The sequence below is a fragment of the Mercenaria mercenaria genome, unplaced genomic scaffold (assembly GCF_021730395.1).
Source record: "Mercenaria mercenaria strain notata unplaced genomic scaffold, MADL_Memer_1 contig_104, whole genome shotgun sequence".
Taxonomy (NCBI): domain Eukaryota; kingdom Metazoa; phylum Mollusca; class Bivalvia; order Venerida; family Veneridae; genus Mercenaria; species Mercenaria mercenaria.
In genome coordinates, this window is record NW_026459011.1 from 3,477 (window position 1) to 25,898 (window position 22,422).

The following is a 22,422-nucleotide window of genomic DNA, read 5'->3' on the forward strand; positions in this document are numbered from 1 at the left end:
CATTTTCTGAATTAATTCATCCATACCTCTCTCAGAAACAAAATCAGCTATTATTTGGCAAAGCAAGTATTTCACGATACGTTCACCTTTTCACTTTTTCAATAATGCTAATGTTATGGATTTAAACGAGACACCCGCAGAAACCATCGAAAGTACGACTTTTAAATGAATTGTTAATAACTCACATAAACACAGCTAACTAATGGGAGTAAACATTTATCAGCCAGAATCTTACCAATTAACGAATTCTTTTTGAATATATGCATGTCAGTTATGGATCCTCAGCCAACAAAATCCTTCCTCAGGGAGAGAGTTTCTAAAAAAGCTTATAGCTTCCTACTCAGTCCTCTATGTTTGCATATTGTAAAACTGTAACAATTGTAGCTATATCAATAGATACTGTTTAAATCAAAATCCGTCCTAACAACACAAGTACGCGCTCTCAAAAGCAATTATAATAGGACCAACACTGTTTCTATATCTTTAAATACATAACGTTGTTGATATTTGCGATGGCTACTGTCATACTAGGTAGACAAGAAATAGTAAAATTGAAAATTTTGTAAAACCACTTTGATAACAGTACGAGAGAAAATTCATAGAAAATGTCTTGCATACTAAGTACTTCCATGTTTGTCACTTTCAGTCTGTTCATTCCTTCAACGAGTTTAATATCGGTTTCAGAACACTAGATTTTTTTATGAAAACGACCAACATTGTCAACCTACTAAATTCTGTCTCATATTTTCCGAAATGATTTGCATGTAAAGGATGTATATTTTTAAAAAATGAAGCGAGATGCAAAAAAGAAAATGATAGTGAGAAAAAATGTCTCAAGACTGTTTTCTTTCTCTGCAAATTTAAGCTTAATCTTCATGGACTGCTTACCGTTCCAGTTTTGACTGCCTTCGGTACCTTAGGTACCTTAGGTACGTTACTTTAGTGCAGGCACACTCTGAGGAGTCCGGAAATTCGAACCACGCATTCACTGATAGAAAAAAAAGTACTTATTTGAAGTTTCTATCGATTTCTTACATGCGACATCTGTGTATGTCTGATGAGTTACTTTTATGTACATATTTTCCATATGTTCTCTTTTCTCTCATTTCTCCTTGTGTTGCTTGTCCAGCTTCTTCGGGCTTAAGATTACAAAATGGTATTATGATCTACTCGCTGCCATAACATTTAGTTCATAAATGTTTTATATCCGTTCAGGTAATGAATGATCTATTTGTGCCTACTGTGCGGTAATAGGTCTTCTTTTACAACACTCAGAAAATAGTGGAAAGATGTTTTTTTTCTGCCATTGTTAATGCAACAATGAATACACGTACTTTTTGCGTATTAACTTAAAATCATGTTTTAATGTTATTAATTTACAGAATGGAATTGTTACTAATCATGCTATACTCAGTGATTCTAGATTCTATTCCTGGTGGCGATTTCTTGTTTTTGAATATTGATATTAGGTATTGAAGTAAATCCTGGTCTAATAAACAATAATAAGAACTGTTTGTCGTCTTTTATTAAACTATTGAAGTATAATAATTAAACTAGAGTTTGTACGAGACATCAGTTTTGACTTTTATTTACTTTGCTTTACCGAAACGCGTTTAGATATTTTAGTTAAAACAAAGAGCTATAAAAATAAATATTTCACTTCTTTGGTTAAAAAAGGCATTTCGAAATTAAACAACTATACAGTGATCCTTATCGCAAGGATACTACCAGTCATTCATGAGGCCTTTTAATACATGTCTCAGAACACCCAATATCTTGTAGAATTTTTGATATCGAAAAAGATTTACTAGACTCACTGTGGATTAAATGAAATATATTTGACTGCTGTAGTATTTAGACCGCACAATGCTACTTTCAATTTTTGGGATATGTACAATATTTCTATCGAAAACGTTTTTGATCTGGTCAATAAAATTACTGGAATTACTCGGGAGGCTCAATGTGATAAAGGTTCACACAAAGCATAAAGCTCTGAAAACAAAACAAAAAATGTATTTGACTGTAACCTTTATACGAATTTACTACATTGTATATACAGCCAGTAACTGAATTAGCACGCAGAAGAAAAAATCCCCCCATAACTTCAAAATTAGTTCCAACAACCCAATGTTTCATTGGAAAATGTCGAAACTGCTAGTAAAACAAAACGAAGGTAGTGAATTTATTCCTCATCTATAGTGTGAAAACATCAATATTTCATATTTTCCTATCGATATCTAGATAGAAGCAAACTGTCTTACTGATTATTTTGTTTCAACAGTTGACTCCTGTAAATCTAACTTCCTCAATTTATATTGAAAAGAAGGTCATACTAAGTACTGGATGAATTCTTGATAGCTGAAAAAAAGGTTACTGATTGTTAGTTATAATATAATAAAGTGTCAGGCCCAGATGAAATTAGCCATAAATGTTAAAGACATTTAAAAGTACTATTTGTAAAACATTATGTCTTTGTCATTAATTGTTTATGAATACCCGGTCATAAGGAAATCTACTAGTGTTATGCCGTTATTTAAATTTCACCCTCCAATTACAGGCCTATTTCGCTGATCAGTTGCTTTGGAAAAATACTTAAAGAATCATGTTCAATGGCATTTATTCAAGTGTAGTATGCCGGTCTAATTTCTAAAGTAAAACAAAATGCATTAGATGATAATCTTCTGCTAAAAAAACTATAATGAACGTAATCAAAAATGTTTGTTCGATATTCTTTCCCTGATATGAAATATGTTTCGGCTGGTGTTCTTCAGGGCTCACTGCTTGGGCCACCCTTCTTTTTAATTTATGTGAATGAGATTACAGAAATTTATTCGAGGTTTACTCGCTTATTTGCTGATGATAGCTGTTTCAACTTCATACATAAACTTCATGCACAATGCTTTAAATAATTAGTGACTGGTCTCGGTAATGGCTATTTGAATTTAATCAAGATTAAACAGAAGTATTACCTTTTTCCTAGGGTCAGAACGCAAATCTGCGTGGACCTTGAATAACGTTGAAAGTCACAAACATTTAAGAGTAACATTTAGATCAGACAGAAACTAACACGCATTTATGATTTTTACCAGTGAGCAGATAGAACACACATAATAGCCTCGCAAGTTTCCTAGACAAAAATGACTTATGTTGAACCGTTGTAGTTATTGGTTTGTAATAGGGATGGGAACGAATGTTCGAATATTCGAATATTCGAAAATCTGTCGAATATTCGAATATGAAAATCAAATTCGAATATTCGTAAATTATTGCATTTTTTTTTTTCAAAATAAATTTCATTGATTTTGGGCTATATGAACGAGACATACAGAATAAAACCATGTCATGTTAGTTTATCACGTAACAAAAGATGTCCAATTAACAAGAAAATAGCAATGCATAATTGGCAGGGGCCATCGTTACTTATTAACAGTTTGCAACAGGCGTCAATGTGTCAGATGCTTGTCAAAAGATGTCCAATTAACAAGAAAATTGCAATGCATAATTACCTGGGGTCATCGCTACGGATTAACAGTTTGTATAAGCCGTAAATGTGATATCTTTTTATCTTTTGTTAATTTTTATTGGCGCCTGTTTTATGTAACAAGTTGTAGATTTTTTTTTTCGAAAACAATACCAAACTTGTAGATATTGTCGATCTTTTCACAATATTTTGTACGAGGTTTCAGACCGATTGTAGGACATTTGCCCCCCCCCCCCCCCAGGACATTTGCCCCCCAATGAAAAAATGAACTGCTGGACATTTGCCCCCCAGTTGAAATGGCAGATAGGACATTTGCCCCCCATTGCTTATTTTTGGAATGGACATTTGCCCCCCAATATTTTTGTTCTATATGCCAGTATATATAACTGTATTTTTGGTTGTTTTATTATCAAAATTACTCTAAAAGGCAATTTTCAGTAAAAAAAAAGTGTTTTATTGATAATAATTTGATAAATATGTAAATTACTTTCAGATGTTAAGGTAAATAATAGCCTATTATTGAGTAATAAAAGTGCTCATAACAGTGATGTAATTTCTTAATTAGTGCAATGTTTTTAACGCTCAAACTTGTTAATTTGGCAATTATCTACTACAAAATTGTATAAAACAAAGCCATTGTCCCCTAAAATATGACGAATGTCTTGTATCAAGTTCCCAAAAAATCACTTGGGGACAAAACTACTGGGGGGCAAATGTCCATTTCAGAAATAAGCACTGGGGGGCAAATGTCCTATCTACCATTTCAACTGGGGGGCAGATGTCCAGCAGTCCACTTTTTCATTGGGGGGCAAATGTCCTGGGGGGCAAATGTCCGGATCCCTTTCAGACCATCCGCAGAATCGGTTTTCATCCGCAATCGGCCGTATTCGAATTAAATTTTGAAGTAGTTAATAATAAAATCAAGAAAAACGTATGATTGATGCACAAGTTCATGTTGAAGGAGGTTTAAGTCTGCCTTACTTGCATTTTACACGACGATTTTTACACGCCGATTGAAATTTTTAAAAATGGCGGCGGTAATACAACAGCGCGTCACGTGTTTAAATGGGACGACCTGCTATTTTTAGATAAAATTGCGACGGTCTAAATTATAATCGTTTTGATTTTTTGTATCATTTTGAAGCTAAAACACTGAATTAGTTTGTAACATTTAGTTCCAGCTTGCAAACAAGTTTCCTGGACATAAATGACTTATGCTGAACCGTTGTAGTTATAGATTTGTAACATGTAGTTCCAGCTTGCAAACAATTTTCCTGGACATAAATGACTTATGCTGAACCGTTGTAGTTATAGGTTTGTAACATGTAATTCCAGCTTTCAAACAAGTTTCCTGGACATAAATGACTTATGCTGAACCGTGGTAGTTATAGGTTTGTAACATGTAGTTCCAGCTTGCAAACAAGTTTCCTGGACATAAATGACTTATGCTGAACCGTTGTAGTTATAGGTTTGTAACATGTAGTTCCAGCTTGCAAACAAGTTTCCTGGACATAAATGACTTATGCTGAACCGTTGTAGTTATAGGTTTGTAATATATAGTTCCAGCTAGTCACATGCTAGTTAACAACATTTATTGTTAGGTGCTGGACGTAACGTGCATATATAAATATTTCAGCACCCATATTAATTAAACATACCCCTATCGACAGCAATATTTGTCTTTATTGCTGCAACAACAGGCCTTTCTGGACGGTTACTGTCTTGAAGACTATTCTGACTCCCTTAAATTTGTTAAACCCGGCGAAAAACTGTTGTAATTACCATGGATACAACACAGCACAGAAAATATCTCTTTTGAAGACACGTACAAAGAAACACAAGCTTTAATGCAAGTCCTGTTTTCTGTTTCATCACAGAGCATTGACCTATCTTTAAGTCTGTATATGAGTGTGTATAATTCAACATTAATTGTAACATGAGTAAATATCCGTTATCAAGTACATGAAACCCCCGTGGTTTCTATGGAAGACTATTAATGACAGAACTTACCCCCGGATTACTATGATTGTCTCCGTGAAAACAGGCCACCACAGGAACATGAGATACATGTTTGTCAAAGTAACCCTGATTCTTTGGTCGGATGTCCACAGATTCCTTACCGGTGCAAAGCATGGATGTTGACTCCGATAATGGAAGACTGGCTGAAAGAACTGGACAGAACAATGCGTGCCCAGAATCGCAAGATTTTACTACTGTTGGACAATGCTCCAGTCCATCCTAAGGTCACATTGGAGGTAAAATGTCACTGAATTTAGTTTGAAGTTAATTTTATAAAATTTAACTCCCTATGTAAATCTGCTGCCTTTAGCTGTTTTAATAAAGACTCCCTGCATGAGGTCTAGGGTTAATGCTTAACAATTTATTACTTATGAAAGGGATGATTAACAAAACATGTGATGCTTAATAAATTCTGAATGAAGAGGATTCTCGATTCTTTGGAAACAACGAAAACCAAACAAGCAGTGAAAACTGCACATTGTGTTTGATGGAGTCTGTTCATGAGCAGGAATAACAAATTTTCACAAGTTTAAATTTTTATTCTTTCAGAATGTGAAGCTGCAATTCTTCCCAGCCAACACCACCTCAGCATTACAGCCGATGGATGCTGGTATCACCCACACCGTCAAGCTTAAGTACCGACAGAGACAACTCCAACATGTTCTTCTGGAAATGGAAAAGCAACCAACCAAACTCGGGCCCAAAATTCTTAGAGATATCACGATACTACAGGCCATCTATTGGATAAACGCTGTGTGGCAGGAGGTAAGGGCAGACACCATACAGAAGTGCTTCGCCAATTGTGGATTTACTGAGGCAAGTGTTAGTGATGTTAGTGTTGTTAATGACAGTGAGTGTGACACAGTGTTTGATATTGAAGACGATTATCCGCTTGCAGTACTGAAACTCTCATCAGAACTCTTTGGATGTGAATTTAAGGAGCTTCTTGACATAGACAATCAATTCTCAACATGTGATAATAACTTACAAGATTGGGATAGGCCTACTGAGATTCTCAGGGATTTAAGTGATTGTAGAGCTGATGAATGTGAAAGTGACAATGAACAAGAGGATGTTCCAGCTGAGTCGAGTGTCAGCTCAACTGACGTTGCTCAATATCTTGAAAAGATCAGACAATATGCATTGTGTAAAAATCAGCCAGCTATGTTAGATAAGGTTATGGACTTAGATGATTTATTTACGCGGCTGAAAGTAGAGATGACAGACAAACAAACAAAGATAAGTGACTTCTTTAAAGAAGTAAAATGTGAGCTAAGCATAAAGACAGATATCAGTTGTGTTCATTGTTCGGTGTTAAAAGGCAAAATAGTTTGAATTTGAATAATGTACATGTACATGTTTTATGATAGGGATCTTTATTGACAAACATGTAGAGTAAATTGATGAAACTGTTTCTATTTATTTATTTATTTTCTTGTCTCCACATAATCTGCTGCTGATGAGATTAATAAAGATGATGATGATCACTACTTGTAAATGTCTGTGTTGTAACATGATATTGATTGTCCTGTGTATACTTCGGTACTAGTAAGGAAAACCACATTATTTATTCAAAATTTTCCCAAATCCCACCTCTATTACTGACCCTCCGATCAGAGGTCACCTGTCTTAAGCAGCCAAATTGGCTGCTTCCCTTGGGTGGCTGCTTAAGACAGGTTGGACTGTAGATCAGTTTTTAAACTTACTGTAACATCTACAGTCAGTGCCCGTTCGTCAAAATAATTCAAGTTTGCCTCTAGATTAGGGCTAATAACTGACTTTACTTAGTTTTTGATATAGTACAAAATATTGTAATGTCTCGAGTATCACCATTACAGATAATGTTTGGAGAATACTAGGTAGGAAAGAGGTGTAAGGCCTTATATAGCTTGTGTGTGCGTATTTCCTGCTTTTCGGCTTCAATGAACCCTCGCACCATTCTAGATCAAAATTACTAAAGTGTTTGTCACATGATATCATCATAATTTTGAACTGGGGTTTCATAAAAACATTGTACCTTTTTTTTCTCATCTTATTCATATTTATTTTACATTTTTTATCAAGTAACAACACATTCTGTGGTCTGTTTAATCATTCTTGAAAGTTTGGCTTAAGTAATATCATAATACATTATTTTACGATCAAGCCGTTATAATAAATTGCATAACAACAACCTGTATTATGTACAAACGTAATAACTAAAATACATGAAATTCCTTTGAAGCGTACATTTGCACAGTTTAATGACACACACAACGAAAATTGTCATGGATATTTCAACAAATGTAAAGACATTCAGAAAACATTAGGTCATTGTATATGTTTTCAGTAACTGATTATTGTAATGAAGATCACTATTACATAATAATACTGACAAAGATAATTATAATATTACAACAATAGTTGATTTTAACAAAACACATAAGACAAAACTTCAAGAGCATATGGCTTCGAAACACACTTTCTTCAAGAGCAACTCTAAAGCTCTGTTAAATACTGAAAACATAATATCACATTATCGAAATGAAAATAATATAACAAACTAAATATGTAAGAAGGTCCTTTGGAAACATAGAATGCAACCAAGCAAAATAATAGCAGTTTGTTCATGAGAGGTAAGGGATTTAGCAACACCTCTTACACCCCCTAGCACCGGCTTAAACGGAATTCTACGACCCCAAAGGACCAGAAAGCACAACAACACTGAATCCAACAATAAATGTCAACATCATTACTACAGTGAACAAGACGAATTGGTCATTGTTATTTATCAATACTCGCAGCGTGTCTATGGAATATTTCATCAACGCTATTTAAGCATTACAACTACAGTTTCGTTTCATAATTATCCCATTAAGATGAAAGAATGAATAGTTAAAATTGCTTGTATTGGTCATTTAGTACAATATGTCAGCACCAATATTTTCACGAGCGGTGTAGCCTTCCAGATTTTGAGTTCAGATAAGCAAGCTGTTTTAACTTGCATATAAAACAAGCAAATATTTTAACGAAATTTTACCCATTTCATAGGTATTTTTGTGCCTGTTAAACATCTGCTTTACTCTTCTCAGTGTACATTTCAAATTTGTTTCCCTTTAATTCATTGAACAAATAACATGTAAAGATATGTAGCGGTAGAGCAATCCTATATCAAATATGTCCATATCGATCTGCTGAAGTGACACACTGTCTTAAACATCCCCGGATATCAGAATCACGAACAGTGAATGGAAGAAATGCCGCCAAAATGCACTAATAAATATACTCTTTAGGATAATTTCTTAAACTGATGCTGGATTTCGGATCGCATTTACTTACAATATTCAAGTGACTATGATACCCTATTACTCGTAAGTGTTCATTTATTGTTGATTTTTCATTGGAGATTTAGACAAAATATTGACGGGTTACTAACATTTTTTCGAAATTTCTTAAAACAGAGATGCTGATAATTGCAATAAAACTAATAAATCTATCTAAACGAGGCTTGAACTACTCTCTTATGGACGGGTAATGGCGGCCGGAAATTGTCCTGTAGGGTTTTATCGTGTGAATCTTTCAAACTCCTCAACTTTTTCATCTGCAATAGAAAGAATAAACACGAAGAAAGAATAATGTTGTACTTACTGGGTAAATCTATATGTAATACAGTTTGCAATCATTGTTTATAATGCTTTCAAGACGAGAATAAGAAGGCCATGATGACTATATCGCTCACCAGAGTTTCACTGTGACGCGCAAACAGGCATAACATACCTCTGGCACAAATCTAAATGACGGTCGTGTTAAGTGGACAACTTGCAGCTTGTTACAACCACAGTGCTCTAAACACAGTCTGGTATTTTAGGTAAATGGTTTCTGTTTTAAGTTGACACCTTATGATATACTGAAAGTCATATTGTGCACAATCTTAAAATCCTTTCCCTAGAAATGTTTAATGTTTTGGTTTGGCCGAGCCAGAGTGTAGTGTAGATATAAACACCGTTTATCATTTACAAACGAGGAAATTTACCTGTTCCGCCGAATATTCAACCGGGTCTTTGAACACGATCCACTGAACACTTTCGTACAAAGGCGGAGTTGTCAACGAGCCTTCGTATGTCCAATATTGTGATGTAACATCTAAAATGAAATAGTGAATGTTCTGAACTGCAAAATATACTGTAACTGTGTTTATGAGCAAGGTTTGTTCAATAACTGTTTTCAATAACTGTTGATTCGCTTACATGCTTGTTTTTGTTTTTAATTTGTAAATTTTTGCCACTTTGAGCAAATCTCAAACCGAATTTTAGAAGTCACCGCGTTTTGACATATACTGAATATTTTAATGAATCGATTTTAGTAGTTAGGGAATATAAGGAAACCAGGCTGGTCATTTTTGTTCGTTTTGTTCAAAATCCATCGCTAGTCATTAGGTCACGAAATATGTATCAATTTCAAGAAGACTTACTGGGCAACAGAAAGGTCGGATCAAAGGATATGTCTATACAATCTTCAGAATTACTTGAGCTCACTTTTCCAATGTTGTCTGTAATGACCTTAAACGATTGATTCTCCATCCCTACCTGAAAAAAACATTTTGTTTCTTTTAAACACATTTAATGAATGGAAGGTTTCAAGAGTGTGTTGATAGGAGATTATGTTATGCCTATAGTCATATACAAAAGCATGTATATTAAAACAATCTGTCATTCTTTCCGGAACTTGTTTGTGAATACAGTACGAAGAAATTTAGGTACAGAGGACAATAAGAAGCAATCACTCGTCGCACGGAACATGTGTTCAATAAAAGAACAAGTCAAATGGTTTATCGCGGCCAGAAATTTGTACAAACCGGACAGAAGTTGCGAAAATGTCATTTGTGCAGGAAAGAAGCGTTTACCATAATGTCCAGTACTGGACAGGTATAGTGACCATGCACGGACACAGCCAATTTTCTCAGAGGAAGGGGGGGGGGGGAGTGATCCCCTGCCCCCACCCCCTGGACATTTTGAAATTTAGCACTTCATTTTTTTGCATTCTGGGACAGTTTTATGGACTAACCTGTTAACTTTGGGAAAATGATAAAATCAAGCTTTCTTGAAGGTAAAATTCTTAGTTTCTTTTAGATAAATAATATGAATTATGTCGGGGTCGTATGTAGCAGCAGCCGCATATACTTTACATGCAGTCCTAATGTTGCTTTTTTCGAAAAACATTTTCTTTCCTTCTTGTCTTCTTTCCTTTTTTAAAGATTTTCCAGAGGGGGTCCGACCCCCGGTACCCCCACTCTGGATCCGCGCATGGTGACATATCATGCTTTCTGTTTATGCAGGTAAACTTGTGTTTGGTTAAATTTCAACAGAGCACAATTGTCTGAACAGTGTACAAACTCATTACTGTTTTTTCGGGCAAGGGTGGAAAAAAAGTGGTAAACAATGAAAGCAGTAACAGTTTTATTAAAAAAAATGAACAATGAGACAAACATTTCCAACATCTTTATCCCATGTTAAACATACGATAAAGCCCGAAACGCGTGAAAATGTTCCGAATGTAAATCGGGTGAAATAGACGCTCGTATAGTTAGATTATGCGTCTAGATTGATTAAACTGGGCGAGTCTACTTACTTATTACTTGAGGATGAAAAAAACGTGTTTTTTAAATGTTGCTCTTAAACAAGGGTGGCGGTTGAACTACTAAAAGTACAACAACAGTTAATTCACAACAAATCGTACGGTATGTTTTTATAATCAGTAGAAGCTAGTCGTATTTACGCTTATGAGACCTGTTTCACCCATAAGTAAAGAATTCACAGGTCCATCATAGAAACTAGACTTAAGAAGAAGCTGCCCACATTCGCAGCTTTCATAGACTTCCACAAAGCGTACGATTCCGTCCACAGAGAGATTCTTTGGAAACGACTGAGCAACATGGGTGTAAATGGCAAAATGTATAGTGCTATTATGTCATTGTATGGAACAGTAAAATCTTGTGTTAAAGTTAATGGTTATTGTACTGACTGGTTTGACGTCAAAATTGGTTTACGTCAGGGCTGTATTTTGTCTCCAATTTTGTTTAACTGCTTTATCAACGATCTAGCTGTACAACTGAAATCCCTAGATCTGGGAATAAGTTTAGACAATGGAACAAATCTATCAATTCTGCTCTATGCAGATGATATTGTTTTACTAGCTCAAAATGAAAATGATCTTCAGAGTATGCTTAATTTGTTGTCAGACTGGTGTTCCTCAAATAGTATGAAGATAAATTTTAGTAAAAGTAATATAGTTCATTTTAGAAATCCATCTTGTCCTAGGTCAGGTTTTGATTTTAAATGTGGTGATCAATCTGTAGGTCTTGTTGATAAATATCAGTACCTGGGACTAGTATTAAATGAACACCTTAATTATGATTTGACAGCAAAGTATGTTGCACAATCAGCAGGTAGAGCTCTAGGTGTGTTAATAGCTAAATATCATAGTACTGGAGGGATGCCATTCCATGTCTTCACAAAACTGTATGATTCTGTTGTGTGGCCGGTCATAAGTTATGGTGCGGCTATATGGGGCACAAAGCAGTTCTCCTGTATTGAGGCTATTCAGAATAGGGCAATGCGTCTGTATTTGGGAACTGGTCGGTATACACCAACAGCAGCAGTTTCTGGCGACATGGGATGGGAACCAGTTTGTGTTAGACAAATGAAATGTGTTGCAAATTTATGGGTTCGATACTCACATATGCAAGAAAATAGAGTGAATTATAAATGTTTTAAGTACGGTTATTTGAACAGTAGTAGATATTGTAGAAAGTGGCATTATAGAGTGACATCTCTTATGAATGAGTATGATTGTAATGAGTTTGTAAACATGGATGTTCCTTTGCCTAAGTCTAATTGTATTAATAAGCTTAAAGATGCATGTTTAAGCAAATATATTGATAATTGGGTAAATACTATTAATGCCGAACAAGGAACTAGTGGCCTTGGAGGGAATAAGCTTAGGACGTATAAATATTTTAAAAATGTCTATGAAACTGAGAATTATGTATCTGCAATTTTGCCGTACAAACACAGGTCAGCACTTGCTAAATTCCGATGTGGTGTGGCTCCTTTACGTTTGGAAACAGGCCGGTATGAAAGGTTGCCTGTTAATGACAGAGTCTGTCCATTATGTCTCTCCGGTATAGAAGATGAAAAACATACCATTTTGTATTGTCCAGCGTATGATACAATTAGAGATGAATTGTTCAGAAAAGCTATTTTTTACGAGAACAGTTTCTGTAACTTATCAGATGTTGACAAGTTAAGTCTTATTCTATCTGATCCAAGAATGATACATGTAACAGCAAAATCCTGCTTTCAAATATTAAATAGCAGATATGGGTTGATATACACTCAGTAATGATCATCAATTTTATTAGAAATCTGTGTTAATATTTTTCCATTGTAAAGATTCTATTTTATCTTTTAGCATGTGTACATTTTTTAAATAATTATACATGTAGTAGCTGTACAGTTAAGATTTCACAGTCTTTAGTAACTTATGGGAGCAGCCATGCTTTTTAGCTCAACTTTTCGAAGAAAAAGTAGAGCTAGCGCACTCGTCCCGTTGTCGGCGTCGCTGTCGCCGTTTTGTTTTATAAAATCAAATATCTCTGTAACTATAAAAGCTATTGATTTGAAACTTAAAATAGTTATTTACTATCAGGGTCAACACCAGGAGAAACAATCCCCATAACTCTGATTTGAATTTTGATGGAGATATGCCCCTTTATGACTTAGAATGTTTGGTAAAAGTTTTTGATAAAGTCAAATATCTCTGTTGCTGTCAAAGCTATTGACCTGGGACTTAAAATATTTATTTACTATCAGAGTCTACACCAGGAGAAACAATATCTGTAGCTCTGATATGAATTTGATAGTTATGCCCCTTTTTAACTTAGAATTTTGGGTTAAATTTTTGATAAAGTCAAATATCTTTGTTATTTTCTGGCGTCGGCGTGAGCTGTCTTGGTTAAAGTTTGTCAAAGGGGCTGGGCCTATTATACCCAAGGTCAAGGTCACTGAGTTGTTATACATGGAATTATTTCCATGTTACTGTCAAATAGCCGAAGAGTGGAGCACACTGCCTTAAGGACAGCTTGTGTAAAGAACGGTTGTATTTATGCATGGTACTGTATGTAAAATATTGAAAGACTGTAGTAGACAATTATGTTTTAAAGACAGGTTGGTATTTATCAGTTTATAACAGATCTGATCTGTTATAATATTTGTTCTTTTAAACCATTTTTTATTAGAAACACTTAGTGGTGTTTTGGCTTTTCAGTTTTTTAATGTAATTGTCCAGTTTTATGGCAGTTTTTAGGCCATTAAAAGCCCAGATTAATGCCAGCTTCTCGGTTTTTACACATCATAATGTGTTTTTGTTGTTGTTTTTTTAATCTTTCTTAATACAATAATAGTAATATGATAGAATTTTGTGACATGTGTAGTATTTAATTTAGTCTCTTATAATTCTATAATAGAATGGTCTTGCATATGATTTTATGTTTTTATTATAATGTAATTGTATGAAATGTATGTATGCAAGAATGAGACGTAAATAAAGATATATATATATATATATATATAATATTTTCCCCAGTGTGCAAATACTTGTCCTATTCAATATGATCGCGGCCTCATCAACAATAGATAATTCTTTTGAAACGTCACAATGGTGAACAGAATCAAAACCGTTTTCAACGCGGATGTCATTTGCCGTCACTTGATCGTCGGTGTCTGTTAAGATATTTGTTTATGACAATTTTTTAAATCTCGCTTGCATTTCCTCAGAATTATGATCCTTTTTGTACTCAGAAAATTGAAATCTGCAGACTTGTTTATCTCTACGTTATATTTACCTATTTCATTCATTTCATTCAGTGAGTATGTAAGCCAAGAACACGCATTTTGTGTAAATTATGGCTCCTTGCGTTCTCAAAAAAAAAAAAAAAAAAAAAAAAAATAGAATTTCTTGGTAATTTTTTGTTAATACCCATTTTCTTGAATAGTACATGACCTTTGAATACTTGTTAATTATCATTACATTACTAGGGTCAAGATCCATAACTATCTCTTGCATTTTGTCAGAACTTTGGCCCTTTATAACTTTGAAAAATTGTATTTCTTGGTTATTTGTTAATTTAGATTACTATAGCTCTGCTCAATAGATGAGTTTCAAGGTCAAGAACCATAACTCTTTTATTGCAAGCACTTACAGACGAGCGTTGGCACACCCAGGCGGTGCTCTAGTTGTCATGTCATTTGTGATACAACCAATATTTCCGATAACTAGAGTTCAAGCAGATATTGTTGCCTTACGAATTATAAAAGTGCAACATACTGCAGATATCAAAAGAAACGCATTTCAACCAAAACGTTGCAGTAAACGAGTTTTCTGATAAAATCAGGTAAATTATACCGCAAAACGCAGAGAGAGAGAAAAGTGTTGAAATAGTTAAATGTTACGTTTCGGCATACATGGAATAATTTGACACATATAAGATACCGAAAAGGTAACAACATATTGGTGAAGTGAATGATGTTATATTACCGAATACTTGTCATCGCATAGCAAGCAAATTGTCACCGTCATTTAAGTAACGAAATATCTCCATTAGCTGAATCACACACCACTATATTGATACAGAGTCCTAGCTGTGGTCCAAAGATAAGACACGGAATAAGTGAGCAAGCGCTCATGAGCTCATGAAAATATCATGCTTGCTGCTTCAACTTATACAGTTTAGACACTTCTGAATGAGTACTTCTGTGTCTGTTGTGTAACTCTTTTATACTTTCCAAATAAAAGAAAATAGAAGAACATTTTATAAATCGTGCAATATATCTGAAAATACTCCCAAAAGAAACATTTAACGATGCACCTTACGGGCACCTGATGACCAAGATACAAAACATAAAATATATCATATTTTTCTTACGTTAATCATTATACCAAGTACAGCCAATCCGTCACTCTTGTCTACTGATTCAGCAAAGTTTTTGTATTTGGAGGCATTCCAGTGAACTAGATGTAGCTATAGAAACAAATAAAGTCGATTATCATCATAACGAGGCAAGCGTTGATTTTAACGCTGAAATTATTTGCTGAAATTATTTGTTGTTCATTTCAAAAAAAGTATCACCTCATTCATTCAAGCAATAATAACACGAAAGCTGTGGTCTAGTAAATAAGTTGTCAGATACGTCGGTTCGATTCCCACTGGGACATCAGTACTGTTTTTTTTCAGGAACCGGACTTTAGCGAGATTCTAATAAGATTCAAGCTTTCATTACCATCGAGCTAATATATACCCTTTATTTCAACTTTTCAGTGATTATATCATTTATGACAGTTCACGCTTCTAAAAATGCCGTAGGCCTAATTGCGGAAGTTTGCTGCAAGAGACTAGAAATTTTATAAGACTGGTTTATGTAAAACCATTGTGTTTTTTAATGAATTTACCTCAGCTGCATATTGTTTACCATCAATGGTATGTTCGGAGCCCTTTGTATCATCAGATCCCCAGTGAAGATGGAACTGTTCTAGTCGGTAGGTGTCACCTTTTAACGGCCCGCCCGTCAACTCTGACAATAAAGTGCTATTGTTTGTATAATTATTAGAGCTAAAATGGTATTCAATTAATACCTACATTTTTAGAGACGAAGGTATTGTTTAAATCATTTTTTGATAAACTATATTTTGAAAGTCATGAGTAATTGATCTCTAAAACAGAATTGTCAGGAATATTTATTTATAGTTTCGTAAAAACATGTACTAGTCAGTCGAAAAAAATAAAACTTAAAAAAGATACCAAAACAATTTTATGACCGTCTGTGATCAGAAAGAAAAAAACACACTACGATGTTTTGAAACTTTTAACCTCCTAGCGAGGAATAAAATCAATAAAAATATTTTTTAAAGCTTTGAAGACAATTGAATGTAAACAATGTATAAGCAAAAATATAGAACTCCGATCATAGAACACGACGGGATCAAAAACAATTTTACACGAGCCTATATACATTCTGTAGCAAGTTATTTTACATTTATAAGTATGGCTCTAAATTTTTCGAAAGTCTTTCATGCTTAATATAAATGAATAGACACAATATACATATTTAATTCTAAGCTTTTCGGTGAAATACTGGGAGTTATCAGTATCAGTCTCGCTCTCAAGTATACACTCATTTTCAGCATGAAACGGGACAAAATATTTTAACCGCTCTTTCTTCTTTAAAGTTCATTTCTCGGTCCAAATAAAGTTACTTAATGAGACTTTCATAACTATTTGCTGCAAATAATAAAATTAAATGAAACTTTCTGTCGTCACAGGACGCCATTTTAGTTTACTCCAGAAATGGTATTGTAAGCAAAACACATAAAATATTTGTACAGCAGGAAACTGTGTTTTATATTTTACTATTCAGTGCAATTCTTCATCAGTCAAGAACCAAACGATAGCAATATGTCATATGTGATGGCAGAACACCGTACCTGACTTTTGGGATTTGATTTGACACATAATACTGTGTCCATTATTCTTCAAGCACAGTTGGTTCTCCGGGTTATATCTGGTGTTTAATGCCTCGTCACATAGGTCCGAGTCGTACACAGCCTGTGACGTCACGATGTCAATCGGTGATTGCTTCTGTCCCATGCCGGGCTTATTATCCATGTAGTATTTCGCCCATGCGGACGGACCTAGTAAATAAGATATACTAAGATAAAATAGAATATAATAAAATATACCGTGATCATGTTACGGCGTCATACTTACAGTAAAACTGAATCTTTTGTTGCTCTTGTTTCGGTTAGTGCTATTTTATTCAAACAATCCGCAACATTAATTTTTCACCTTACTTGTAATAAACGTATAAGACAGAGTTTATGTAAGCATACAATTATCAAGTTTGTTTATTAAAAGTACTAAGCATTAGACGCTGTATACATGTATGACTTTACACGGTGTAAATGTGAACTGTCACAAAAATGGCATTTTTTTTAACAATCGACTGTCACTGCATAACATTTTAATTTTGAATGTAGCTCTACATATACAATTAATTTATATATAAATTAGTAAAGTTAAATACATTTGAGGAGGGTTTTCTACACTTGAAGTAAATATCTAAATATAAAATATCTAAGTGAAAGATAGCATTGGATATCTTTAAAGATGTAACCGAACGGGAATTCTGTAACGAAGATCCTGTTCGCATGTCTACAAATTGAAACACATAATCGGTGTACATTTATCTATTTTAATATCCTTTTTTCCCGGTCTTGCAGGGGTCTGTTTGCAATAGAACTTAGTAGACATATAGATCTTATCGTTAACATTTAGAAAACTTAAAGCAAATTGAGGCTGAAGTGCCGCAGGCGTTGGATGTATTGCACAATGACAGCAATACCGGTCCTGCGTGCGCTAACTAGTTCACAGATCAATATAAGATATCACTTTGGCAGGCGACAATTAATTATCATAATTGAAAATGATTTTTTTTCATTGCTTCATTGATTAACATGTAAACCAAGTGATAAACCATTTCGACATGTGTAGATTTGTTTTTGATTATGATTTGTGTATAGATGGATGTCTTCGTCCAACAGGAGTCGATTACTCACTATGCTGGAGAAGAAATGGTTTGACTTCAAATACTTCTTGTTAAAGTTTGCAAAATGGAAAAAACATGGCAGATGGTATATGTATTAAATAAACAATAAGGTTCATTTGGATCATTCGGCTTTTCGATCTCCGCCGTTAGCAAGCTATTTTTTTCAGTATTTGAAATCTTTAACTGGCAAAACTGTCCGATTAATCATCTCCGGTTGTCAATAATATCATATCTAACTATAACGATAAAAAAAAAACACATTCTTGTGAAATTTCGTAACTGTGATGCTTGAACTTTTCGTATTCCTTAAAATTGGTACAACTTTGCCCTCACGGTTGGTTTAGGGGACAAAAGTTCAGATAAAGTTCAAAAGGGCTGACAAAGCCAACTTGTGAACTTAGTCAGATACCACACTGTTGTATTACAGAGAAATAATCTCTCTTCAACAACTACCTGGTCATCGGCCTCGTCAGTTCTACCACTATTTTCCGTCCTAATTGGGGTTAAAATGTCAGTATCACATAGGATGAAAAGGTATTTGGAGCATATTTTCAGCTTATTTTGAAATGAAACGACCTTACTACTTGTCTAATTTGTGACATAGCTAACAGCAGGCCTACTCTTGTTTAATCATTCTAATATTTTTGTGTGAAAAATCGATTTAAGGCTTATATTTTACACCAAAATCAATTACTCTAAATACTAGTTTTATTTAATAAGAACTATCAAGAATTGTTCACGAACATTCAATTCAGCATGTTTAACAATACGAGCTCGTATTATTTCCAATACTGGAACTCGTAAGCAGAAATTACCTACACGTATTGTTATTCAAGAGAAAGGTGCTAAAAAGTAAGCTGAGTGTCTTGAAAAAGTAACAGTAAGATATGCTTGTGTGTTTTTTTTCAGCACAATAAATGGATAACATGGTTACGGTTTCAGTAATATTTACCACTGTGAAACGGCGAAAACTCGCTATTTTTTTTATAAAGGTTTGAAGAAGCATTTAGAAACCTTTATGCACGCCATATTTTTTTCACTGAAATGGTAACTGCAAATTACAATATCAAAGTATACTTGTGTCATTACCAAATCAATTAGCAAATAGCAACGGTTTAGATATAAACAACGTATAACCTATTTACATACTGTATTGTTTGTTCTTGCAGCATTGTCAGAGTCCAGTAACTGATCAATAGACTAATCGATCAAAGCCTTGTTGTTGCTCGCTAATGAAACTACATGTAGTATGCTAACTTATTTCGTACAAAAACTATTCATGTTATTATGAAACAGTATACATATGTTTACTTGTGAATAAAAAAGAAACAAGTCAATTAGTCCTTTTCATAGACATACAGAGCGAGTCATATCTCGATGTAACTACTGTTCTTGTACAAGAAAAATCAAGAGAAAAGTCGAAAAACCTCAAAAGAGATCTTTGTTAAACAAAATAATCTGAATGCTTGAGAAAAACGTGCTATTGCGGTCGTAAGTTTCATTTGTGTTTTACATATTAGGCATCACTTTATAATATTAAACAGATAATTTGATCATACTGCTATCTGCTTAAAAATCTGAAATGCATGACTTACCATTTGTTGCCGTGTATCCCCAGTCATCCATCCTTAATTTTCTTTGAAAATTTGTAAAAGCTCTGAAATATAAACGAACTTTGATGATATCAAAGCAGAATATGTCTGTAACGTGAGAGCTTTGCAGAGTTCCACAGATTTCCGATATTCCGCATTCACGGCAAAAATATGATACAAATTTACACTTGGCAGAATCCGGGAGAGCAATAACTTAGCACATCTGGAGGCCATAAAGTACTTGAATTTAATATATTTTCTGATTTTTACAGGATTAGGTGGAATTATGGACAGATCATTGTTGTTACAAGGGTGCCATTAATGACAACTAAGTGTTTAATAAGTCAAAGATCCATCATATGCAATTGCAAGTTCTGATCCCTAAAAGGACATACACTTTAGCAAAAAGGGCCAGTCATAATTCAGCCCAACAGTTTAGATACCTCTATACATGTATACATTCTAAATTATAAGGTTTATTTTGCATTGCGCGCAAGAAGATTCAATACAAATTGACTTTATTTTATTCTTCAAATTCTATTTTTTCCTGTTGTAGCGCATTAATTTTGAACAATTGAACAAATGGTTTTATCACGGAAAGGCTGTTATATGAATTTGAAATGATATATTTGTAGAGTCTACAAGTACTGACTTTTGTTCTCTGAATTCTCTCTTACATTTAACATTGAATTATCTAGCTTTATAAAGTTTGTCAGATTTTCTTTTTCAGTTTAACAGTCATGAAATTTAATCAAAGTATTTCTGTTTTAATAGACATTTTTATTATTCATTGCTTTATTTTCACCGTTAAAAATGCCCAAGAGCTAGGTAGGGAATAAAATCTTCCCAGAAATGATAACCGGAGAGGCGATAAAATGGTGAGATTAATGAATCTGTGCTGAACTGGGCGCTACAGTAGTGATACACAGAACGGCTTACTATAATCTGAGATATACGGTTAAGATAATACTATTTTTTTTTTTGTAAATACGAGATATGCAACACATTTTCTATTAAATATTAATAATGAAACAGCTGTTCCGTATGAAGATTTTAATGATAAGAATTTGAATAAGTGCATATTGTTGAATTAACAGAAATGAAATCAACTGGTTGGTAGTTTTTTTTTTCAAACAAACGCATCACTGTTAACCATTTCGAAATTCATGAAGAAATACGCAAATAGTGTTAATTTAAATAAGTAATACAACGAACTTTCTGTAACCCGAAATAAACTTCAAGACCGGCATGTTCACTTTTGCTGCAGACATTAAATAAGAGGAGATCAAATAGTCCAAATATGCACAAAAGAGAAAGTTAAATATATTTTACACGTTACATTTGAAGTTTGTCCGTCAATTTCAGGTAAGAGAAACTACTAGTATATATGTCTCAAGGAAATGAATTAATTTAAGTTTCGATGAAAGCTTGTTTTCAGATCCTTTACATTATTTTGATTGTAAATTTTATTGTATATATATGTGATTTATGTACATGATATATTCGATTAATATTGTTTAAACTATATATAAGTCGCTTATAGAGGAAGTATTCCGACAGACGCTTTAAATGGACACGTCTCCAAAAACTAAGTCAAACTTTTCAAAATTAAGACAATGGTGGCATTAGCTAGTAATTCTACACATAGATAAAAATTATGTGATTCAGTTAAATAGGTAGTGTTTATGTATAAAAACGATGGTATAGTCTGTAAATATGTAGAAAAGCTCTCTATAGCTTCAGCTATGCATCATGCACATTAGAGTTATCTCTAGTTGGTAACATACACATTACTACTTTTAACTACTTTTTTCTGATTTTTTTTTAACGTGATGATATTTTATGTTTGAAATAATGCTCAGTTGTAGACATATCCTTAAATGAAACCATCTTTGCGATGGGCAAATTACTTAGCATTGCTTAATCCGACATATTTGACCAGACTTTAGTGCGTTTTAATCGACCTTGCGGGGCGGGGCTTCGCGACGGTCCACTGCATTACTGTGCAGGATGTGTAGTATATTCGGCTTCAGTGGTCATCTATCTTACATTGTAACCATGTAGCGTTGAATTTAAGTCATCGGTTTGCTCTGCCTATTTTGCTCGTGTTTATTTTTTTTGAGATTACCATTATTTGCATAAGTCAGAGATTAACTCCGCCCTGCCAGGTCGAATAAAATACACTATAACATCCGGTGTACAATTTTTTCTCGTTGAATTAGCAGCCATTATCATTGGTAATTTAGGATAACGATCAATTATACGTATGAGCTAAATGCGGAGACCAATTACCTATGATTACACGGTATTTATAACCAATTAAGCTTGTGAGCTAACAATGCGGGAAACATTAGATATGATTTCTAGGAATTTATAACGTATGAGAAAAAACCCAAAATACTACAGGGCGTAACTCTAGTTAACGTGTAACACGTATATGTAACGTTCCAATGTTACTTGACAACGGAATGTAAAATACATGGCATATACATTTATAGTTATTGGATATGGGCGATGAACATTGTCATTTTTAACCGTTCACACAACGCAACTTTGAGACTGACAACTACAGTTATCATTTTGTTATATTGTTTTTAATATTTTTTTACAAACAGAACTGTTTGCATGACATATTAATAACATATGATAAACATTTTGCTACTCCATAATGTTATGATTCTGTATCGTCCTT

At 34.0% G+C, this 22,422-nt stretch overlaps 2 protein-coding genes across 2 annotated transcripts; one reads left to right on the top strand and one right to left on the bottom strand.

Moving 5' to 3' along the window:
• The first annotated feature begins 5,631 nt into the window (after nt 1–5,631).
• On the top strand, nt 5,632–6,835 carry LOC128551384 (tigger transposable element-derived protein 6-like). Its single transcript, XM_053532231.1, has 2 exons — nt 5,632–5,736; nt 6,050–6,835. The coding sequence occupies exons 1-2, from the start codon at nt 5,632–5,634 to the stop codon at nt 6,833–6,835; spliced, it is 891 nt and encodes a 296-aa protein (XP_053388206.1).
• A 1,965-nt stretch (nt 6,836–8,800) lies between these two features.
• Nucleotides 8,801–19,764, bottom strand: LOC128551385 (carbonic anhydrase 2-like). Its single transcript, XM_053532232.1, has 7 exons — nt 19,734–19,764; nt 17,018–17,224; nt 15,986–16,107; nt 15,462–15,557; nt 9,951–10,065; nt 9,513–9,622; nt 8,801–9,080 (listed from the first exon to the last, which is right to left on the bottom strand). Exons 1-7 carry the CDS (start codon nt 19,762–19,764, stop codon nt 8,973–8,975), a joined length of 789 nt encoding a protein of 262 aa, XP_053388207.1. The 3' UTR covers nt 8,801–8,972.
• Between the last annotated feature and the right edge of the window lie 2,658 nt (nt 19,765–22,422).